Source organism: Octodon degus, unplaced genomic scaffold (genome assembly GCF_000260255.1).
Source record: "Octodon degus isolate 3935 unplaced genomic scaffold, OctDeg1.0 scaffold00504, whole genome shotgun sequence".
NCBI lineage: Eukaryota > Metazoa > Chordata > Mammalia > Rodentia > Octodontidae > Octodon > Octodon degus.
Genome location: NW_004525080.1, coordinates 110,597 through 120,063, shown reverse-complemented (window position 1 = coordinate 120,063; position 9,467 = coordinate 110,597). Strand labels below are relative to the sequence as shown.

The 9,467-nt window shown below is 41.5% G+C and overlaps 1 protein-coding gene across 1 annotated transcript; it reads right to left on the bottom strand.

Moving 5' to 3' along the window:
- Nucleotides 1–698: 698 nt before the first annotated feature.
- Nucleotides 699–3,883, bottom strand: LOC101562067. The gene is made up of 2 exons (XM_023708725.1): nt 3,791–3,883; nt 699–1,789 (listed from the first exon to the last, which is right to left on the bottom strand). The coding sequence occupies exons 1-2, from the start codon at nt 3,808–3,810 to the stop codon at nt 1,150–1,152; spliced, it is 660 nt and encodes a 219-aa protein (XP_023564493.1). The 5' UTR covers nt 3,811–3,883; the 3' UTR covers nt 699–1,149.
- Nucleotides 3,884–9,467: the final 5,584 nt, after the last annotated feature.

The window sequence follows — 9,467 nt, the reverse complement described above, 5'->3', positions numbered from 1 at the left end:
TCCATTTTTGCTTAGCTTATGAAAGACTGACAGTTTTTTCTCAATTTCAGCATTCATGTCTTTCAGTAACTCTGCAATGTTTAACTTCACTTCCTTGAAGATTGTCTCAGTCTGTTTGTCTTTCCCTGAAGTTTCATGAACCAGTCATTGGAGCCTTCTCACTGTATCTTCCCTGCCTCTTACAAACTCTGTATCATTTCCTCTATTGAGTTCTCATAACCTGCTCCAGGTTTCATAGTTTCTACCTTAAGTGTGTGGCCCAAGCTCCCCGGTTCTCTCATCACCTGCATTGTCCAGCTAAGAAACCGTAGCATAGCACTGGATACTTTGCAGATCATATTTTTCATTGACATTGTCATTGGCAAACATCTCCAGCAAGGAGAAACACATTCATCTCTGGCAGAGGCCTGATCTGAGGTGATTCATGAGAATGTGCATGTTTGCTAGATTAGCAGCTTCTTCACATCATCTCAGCACACCATTAGCTGCAGGGGCCTGCCTCACTGGCTGCATCCAGACCAGAGCTTCTCAGCAGGGACACATTCACTTCTTGGGGGACATTTGCAAATGTCTGCTCATTTGGGTGTTTGCAATGCAGGAAACTAATGCCACTGCAGTCCTCCATGGGGAAGAGGCTGCAGATGCTCCTTATAGTCCTCAAGGCCCAGTCCAGCCCACCTGTTCCCAAAGAACCCAGCCTCTAATGTCCATAGTAACAAGGCTGGGGAAACCTGCTCTGACCTCAACACTGAGCACATCTGACAGAGTGCGAGGCCCTGAGAATGCATGATTTCTGTGTGCACCCACAGCCTCTTTCCACGGTGGGGCCACTGTGGAGCAGGTCCTTGTCACTGATGTGAGCTGGCACACACCAGGCAGCATACTTCCTTGCCTATGGATTTTGGCAGCACATAACAGGAAGTGTCAGAAGGCCGATTACCAGAAATGAAGCCCTTCAAGGAAGAGATGGACCAACGGAACAGAGGAGCCCAGAAACCTGAGACACACACGGAGATACCAAGGACATAATTTTATTTGCAGTGAGGATGTACTTGCCCCAATGTGCCACCTCGGTGGCAAATACCTCAAGCTCCCTGCATTCAGGACCTCCCACCATCCAGCCCTACATTCCGTGCCTTCGAGTGAGCCTCAGGGATCATCTTCTGGGGGCATGGGCTTGGGCTCTGTGAAGATCATAGAGTAAAGGCACAGGATGGCATCAAGGAAGGACAGAGCAGCAGTGCTGATTCCCAGTGGGAACACGTAGGACGAGTGTTTCTTGGTCACATCCTCTTTTTCAACAGGAAACTCTAATGGGAAATCAAGGGTGCTTTGGCCAGATAAGTCCATGGTGTAGTTCCAGCTCACAGCCAGAGCCACACAGCCAGAGCTGAGTAAAAGAAGGAGGGCTGAGAATGTGTAGTAGAGTGTCAGGAAATCTTGGTAGTTAGTCTTTGACCTGCTGACGATAAAGGCCACGGTGCAGAAGATCACGGCCGCAAACAGCATAAAATTCACCAACATCATTAGTTCTTTTGCATACTCAAGTTCAACTGCATAGGTCCACCCACTGTGGATGTCAGCTTCTGCTAGCACTAGGACAGAGGTGTTTTCCCTGAGATAGTACTGGGCCTTCCAAAGTCCAATGTAGGCAAGGGGAACAACCTGACTGTCAAATTCCCACACACGCCAGGATATACTGCTCACTAGGATCACACTGAGTATCCACATCGCAAAAGTAAACAGGAGGACAGTGATGCAGTAGATCAGTTGCTTCACTTCAGAAAAACTGCCGAGGAGGATGAGGAGGCAGGAAATCAACCAGGAACACCAAGGAAGGGAAAAAATTGGAGCATGAGTTGTGGTTAGAGCATGGTAAGCATTTATATGCTGTTGACTTGTGAACATTGTATTTTAATGTTCTATATGCATACTGCTGTCCTAAATATTTTAGATAAGAAGGTTGGGAGTATAGTTGAGCGCTATTAAGTGCCTGCCTGGGAAGAGTTACTTCCCCTGTACAGCAGGAAAAACAATTAGAAAAGCAAAAGACGTCTAGGAGCTGTGTTTGGACAACTGTGATCCCAGCACTGACTCACAAGGATCCAGGCTTCAAGGCAAGCACAGCCTACATGCATGGCTGATCTCGGATCCGTACTGACACCTTGTCTCAAAGAGAGAAAAGAAAGCAAAACTGAGAAGAGAAAGAGAGAGGAAGGAAGAATGGAAGGAAAGAAGGGTGAGAGGAAGGGGGAGAGGAGAGAAAGAACAGAGAAAAGAGAGAAGGGCAGGGATCCATGGGAGGTGAGCAAAGAAAGGAGAAGGGGGAGAGAAATGAGACTGGAAGGGAGGGGAGAGGAGAAAAGCAGCCTAGGAATTGGACAGCTGCAGGAGTGTGAGTTTGTAGGTGATACGGGAACACAGTGTGGCCGTATCTGTCAAAAGCAGGAATGCTCATATGTCAGGTCTGTCAACTCCCATCTTGAGAATTCATGGTGAAATATAAGACTGTTCAAACATATGCAGCAAGATTCAGTTCAGTGTCATTTGCAACAGAGAGAATTGGAAATAACCAAAATGTTTATAAAAGGAGGAATGGCCAAATAAATTATGGTGTCTCCAACATTGCCAAGAATGAGTAAAGCCATGTGAAAAGTAGAAAGAAACAAAAAAATCTAAAATGAGTAAAATGTAAAACCAAAATGAAAAATACAATATATGGTATGACCGTTTGTGATAAAGGAAAACCTTGTGTGCTTTGCTTTATACATACGAATAGATATGAACTTATTTTTCCTAAATCTTTCCTTGAAAAGATTCAAATAAAAAGAGTAATTCTAAGAAAATCCATTTGGTAGAGTATCTTTTCATTCTCATGTAGATATATTTCCATAATTCCTTTCTTGACTTGCTTGTTGGTTTGTCTGTTTTGCAGAGTAGAGAGGGCTTGGCTTGTGCTAAGTAGAGCTCGACCACTGCACTAACTCTTAGCCTGTCTGCACTGTTTTGTAATGAGAAGTACACATACTATATAATTAAAGTAGGGTGACCATGGGCTTATCAATCTGCCTGCGAACAATCACACCAAAGCTACTTACACGTTTAACCTGTGCTTGCTGAAAACTCTCTTTTTCCATATTGGCTTCTTTGGGAGCAATGTAAAATACTCCTGATATTTTATGGGAAGCATTTATCTTCTAGGAAGTAAAATGTACACTTGATATTTACACGAGGAAGCCACTTGCTTGACTGCCTGTCCATTCAAATGCATGTTCATGTCAGGCATAATAACAAATTCATACCTGGAGGGTAATTCCTGGTGTTGATACCTACCAAGGTAGTGCTACTGCCTGCCCAAGCATGTGGATAATGTGGGTGCTGCCCATGCATAGCATTCTAAGGGTCTCCACATTCCCTTTCCTTCCCAGGGAGTCTGCTATCTCCCACAAGGCTCCACTGAGGCCCAGGCCTCTGTGAAATGAGCTTCCTCATTAGGAGAAGGCAGCAGCCAACTGAAAGTTGCCTATGGGACAGGCGTGGATGTGATGGGAGTGTTTGAGAACTCATTGTCCAGAGCACTTCAATACCAAAGGAGGTCTGAGGGAGTGAACCACAGGATCAGGGATCTTTGATGGAGAGAGGTCACCAGGAAGGACAATGCTGTAGTTGTCTGGAAAATGTGCTAGCTTGGGTAGGTCTGCTGCCATCCACATCTGAAACCAGTGGATTAGGGACATATTTTTCCCAAAAACCACGTATAAGGACTACATAGAATTATATACACATTTACCTATATGTGGTGAGGATCATTCTTCACATCAGGAAGATAGGATGAAAAATACCCTTTAGAGAAGTAGAAATCATTCCATGGAGAAGAGAAATGTCTGACCAACCAGAAGGGCAAAGAACCACCTGGAAGAAAAGAAGTACTGTTAGGTAAAATGTGAGGTAGTGAGCAGGGCCTAACAACACTTGGCTCCAAAAAAAACTTTCACTACAGGTTTACCCAGTGCTGTGTACAAGGTCTGAGGTGCATGTAAATGCTGAGTGTATATCAACACATTTACTGTGGAGCTGGAGCACATGGTGATTACAGGACTTATGCAAGTTCAATAAGTGACCTAGGCATAAGTGACAATGCAGGCTCCAGAGCCCTTGCAGACAGTGCCTTCGGCTCTCTTGATACTCGACAGGATATATTCACATCAAGAAAACCCACCAGGGCGGCAGGTGTCACTTGGTGCACAAAGAGCAGCTGTCTAGCAGGCACAAGGCCCTAGGTTCCATTTGCAGTACTACAAAAAGGAGTAGCAACAAGGAGACGACTCCCAGCTCAACCATTCTAATGCCCACCCATGACTTTCTCGAAGCCTTCTCAGAATGAAGCCTGAGGGGCCGGGGAGATGGCTCAGTAGAGTTCAACCCCTGGTTCTGAAAAAAAAAAAAAGAAGAAGAAGAAGAAGAAGGCTGAAGGAGAGAAGCAGGTGGAAAAACAGAAAACACTGGTTCTTTGTTTCTTCTGTGCTTCAGTAAAACCCTCTTAAAAGTTAGTTTTCTGATCCAAAGGATGAAAAAGCGAAATATGAGCAGGCTTATGGGGACACGAACATCCTTGTGCCACGCAGCGGGGGTGGGAACTGGGTGCGGCTGCTGCGGAAACTGTACAGTGAATCCTGGGCAACGTCACCATGGAATCACTGCGTGACTCAGGAATGCTACTTCTGCGCATGCGTGCAAAAGATGTCAAGGCTGGTCGTTGAGTGCAGGTTCGCACAGCCATGATCATGGCACTGTTCACAGGAATTCAAGGGGAAACCAGCCCCAGTGTCCCCTGATGGATGGGCAGATACACGCATGTGGTCTCTACGTAGAACACAAGTGCAGACAGCTCTGCCACTGCTACATCTGCGTGAGCCTTGAAGACGTTGTGTTGAGTGAAGCAAGCCCTTCAGGAGGCCAATGCTGCAGTTGCCCTCACACAAGTGCCTGTAGGAGGCAGGATTCCTGGAGATGGAAAGTGGAGTGTGCATGCCAGGAGTGGGGAGCAGCCTGAGGGGAGTACGTGGAGATGGACTTTCAGTTGCGGACCATGAGAAAGGCCTAGAAATGGATGGCAAAGATGAAATATAAGCCGTGCCCCTGATGTGCATGTCTCAAAATGCTTAAGATGGTAAACTCTATGCCATGTGTATCTCACCATAGTAGGAAAGTATCACTGGAAAAGCAGATAGTGGAACTTGAGTCCAGGGTTTTACTCATATTTATGATGTTCCCAAACCTCTTTGTTCCCCCAGTGATTTTCTTTATCAGTACACATTAATAGTATGCAGTGTTCACATGCTTTTGGGGAGCCAAAGAAGTTATGTAAGAGTAAGAAAGGCAAATAGGAAAGGAAGAAGAGCAGTGCACTTATTTGCAGAGGATGTGATCCTTTACCCAGAAGGGTGGTCCCCCAGTGTGTTGGCACCATGGCTCTGCTGCAATCCCACTGAAAATAGTTCTGGAAACATTAGCCAGAGGCATTATACAAAGAGAGAAAAATAAAAGGAATATGAACAGGAAAGGAAGAAATTAAGTTATCATTATTTGTAGAGGACATGATATTCTTGTGGAAGACCCAAAAACCTCCAACAAGAGACTCCTAGAATTCATAAACAAATTCAGTAACATAGCAGGATACAGAATGAACATCAAAAAACCAATAGCATTCCTCTGCAGAAACAACGAAGTCACAGAGGAAGAAAGTAGAGAAACAACACCCTTCACAACAGCTTCTAAAAAAATTGAAACACTTGGGAATTAATCTAATAAAGGAAGTAAAAATCTATACAATGAAAATTACAATACTCTGAGGAAAGAGATTGAAGTGATTTGAGAAAATGGAATGATATTCCTTGCTCCTGGATAGGAAGAACCAACATTGTGAAAATGACCATATTCTTGAAACTGTTACACAGATTTCTTGCAGTGTCAATCAAAATATCATCAGCACACCACATGGAACTTGAGAAAACATTCCTCATATTCATCTAGAAGCAGAAAAGGCCTAGAATAGCAAAGACAATCCTGGCCAACAAAGGCAAGACAGGAGGCATCATAATCCCTGATGTGAAATTATACTACAAAACTACTGTGATAAAATCAGCATGATACTGTGAAAAAACAACAATGAGGATCAGAGGAACATATTAGAAGATGCAGACACAGATACGAACACACTGAGTCACCGTATCTTTGACAAAGAGACCAAAAGCAATCACTAGAAGAAAGATAGCCTCTTTAACAAATGGTGCTGGTTGAAGTGGTTTTCTACACGCTTAAAATTGAAATGAGACCTACTTCTATCATCATACACCCAACTAATGTCAAAATGGATTAATGATCTAAACAGTAAAACAAAAACACTAAATATACTGGAAGAGAAAGTAGATAGATTTCTGGAAGACATAGGGATAGGCAGAGAGTTCATGAACAAAAACTGAACTGCATAGGAAATACTTCAAAGAATCCACAATTGGAATCTCATGTGATTCAAAAGTTTCTGCACATCAAAAGAAATCACCAACAGAGTGAAAACAAAACTCACAATTTTGAAAAACTCCTAACCAGCAGCCACTCAGACAAAAGACTTATTCTAGAATATATAAAGAACTAAAAAAGTCAGGCCCTAAAATTCAGAGACCCAATTCAAAAATGACATCTGAGATGAATACATGCTTCTCAAAGGAATAAATACAAATGGTAGATAATTACATGAAGAAATGTTCCACAGCACTGGTCATTTGAGAAATGTAAATTAAAACAACACTGAGATTGCATCTCACCCAGAAAGAATGGCTATCATAAGGAAATCAACTAATAGCTAATGCTGGAGAGGGTGTTGGGAAAAAGGAACCCTTCTCCATAGCTGGTAGGAGTGTAGACTGGTACAACCCCTATGGAAATCAGAGTGGAGATTAATAAAACAAAACAATACAAACAAAGAACTAGGATTGGAGGTACATCCAACCCAGCTATTTTCCCCTTTTGAGTATTTTCCCAGAAAAATTGAAGACATCATGGAAAAAGGGTATTATGCACCCATGTTTATAGCAGCACAATTTGTCATAGCTAAATCTTGCAAACACCCCAAGTGCCCATCAACTGAGAATAGCGGTGTCATTTTTATACAAGGGCATATTACTCAGCTTTAAAGAAAGATAAACTTGAGGCTTTTATAGGTAGATGGACACACCTGGAGGCTATCCTTGCATGTGAAATAAACCAGACTCACATTTGTATACATTATTTTGTCCCCTAGTGTAAGAATCTGAAAGAATATATAAAATCTGAAGGGTACAATAGATATAGTAAAAGGTGAAAAGCTGAGCAAAAGGAATAAACAACTAGTGTGAAGGGAAGGAGAAAAGAAAAAAAGGGAAGGGACAACATCGTGTATGTATATACAAAGGATAGTTAAGATTACTGTACCATTAATTTATATTGGTTTATTTTATTTTATTTTGAAAAGTAAAAGCAAGAACAAAAATCAGAAACAAAGACAGAAACGGTAACATACAATAATACATGTGTCGCAGATTTTCAGAACAAGAATAGATGATTAACAATGTTTGATATATTACCTATTTTTGTCATCCTATCTGTTGCTCAAATTAACAGATGTATTTATGTAAGTTTCAACATATGACTATTACTACTTGCTTGCAAGAAACCTTACATTTTTGTTCTTGTCCCTTTTTTTAGCTTTTAAAAATTTTATTTTAAAGAGAGTATAGTAATAATTGATATAACATTAGAAATGGTATACATTTAATTTTTGTGACTGGCTCTTCCCAACCTGGGGAGTGCTGGCATAGCATGTAGTGTTGGGGATCGAACCGTGGTCCCTGCACTCTTGCCTGCACCTGACTCCCGCAGGTGCTTTAGGCTGCTGAGCTATCTCATGGGCCCAGAAACTGTACACATTTAAAAGACCAAGATGACAGGTATTCAAGCATGGTTTTTCTATTATGCATTGTTGTCTTCGATGTAGTTGCTTAGATTGCAGATAACAGAATAGAGATTTAATCAAGTTTGGGCTGGGGAGATAGCTCAGTGGAATAAGCACTTGCCTGGGAAGTGCAAGATCCTGAGTTCAATCCTGGTACAGGGGAAAAAAAGAGCTAATCAAGGTGAAAATTCTACACATTTACTGCTATTTAAAAAAAAACTGATGGAAATTGCTAGCACAATCACCTCAAGGAACCCTTTCCCACTGCTGCTTGAAATGCAAGCTTCTGCAACCACTATAGAAGTCAGTATGGAGACTCCTCAGAAAACTAGAACTGGAAATCCCATTCAATCCCGCTACTTTCCTTCTGTGTATTTTCCCAAAGGAACTAAAAACATCATGCCATAATGATGTATGTGCACCCATGTTTATAGCAGCACAATTTGTCATAGCCAAATAGTGGAAGCAACCAAAATGCCCATCACCTGAGGAATGGATGGAAAAGCCGTGGTATTTTTATACTATAAAGTATTACTCAGCTATAAAGAGAGACAAACTCGAAGCCGTCATAGGTTAGTGGATGCAACTAGAGGCTATACTCGTAAGGGAAATAAACCAGACCCACATGTGTAAGTATCGTATTGTCTCCCTAGTATAAGAACCCAAAAGAAGAAATAAAATCTATTGGTTTTCTGAAGGTAGAAATTAATGGTTAAAAGTGTTACTTTGCTCAACTTTACATGCTGATATCTGGCAATCTGAGCATCGACACGAGACAACAACGTGCAAGGTAACAGCCACTGCTGCATCCCCATCATCCTGTTCAGGGCGGGTTGAAACTGTATCTTTTCTGAAGTCTTAGCTATCATTTTTCTATTCTCTCTAAAATAAATAAACAAAAACAAATGCAAGGAGGAATAAGATGAATTCGTCAATGGATAAAATAAAAAAAAAAAAGATCTGGATATGTGAGAAGGTAAATACATTTACATAGGTAAGCACAGCGCCTGTCTCCAGGATTCCCCAGTGTACAGGAAGATCTCAGGATACGCATGTTCTTGAATGAAATGATACAGCTTTTGTGTATAGCCTGTTCAATCCTCTGATCCAGTTTTAATTATCTCTAGATGATTTATAATGCCTGATACAGTTTATTTTTTTCCATAATTTTATTGAGAAACAAATAGCAATGAGACAGTCTCAAAAAAATTGGTAGGACAGTTTCAATAATTAACGTATTGTATACGTTCTTCCTAGTGGTTAATTGCTCTACAAGATGCGGACTTGATATCCTATTTACAAACATCATTAGAACAAGTCCCTATATTCATTAAGAGATTGTAACTATATGTCTGTCCTAACCACTTTGAATACACAGATACAAAATGGACATTCATCTGGATCCCGCTTTTTTTTTAAAAGTTCCATCATTTAAATATTATAGGTGTGTAAACTCAGCAAAATATTCTAAAAGAGT

Excerpts from the sequence above, each read along its gene's own strand:
- LOC101562067 (XM_023708725.1), bottom strand. The coding sequence starts at position 3,810 with ATGATCCTCACCACATATAG. Across the intron at positions 1,790-3,790 it reads ATGATCCTCACCACATATAG|TTTTTCTGAAGTGAAGCAAC; the intron begins GTAAATGTGTAT and ends CCTCCTCGGCAG.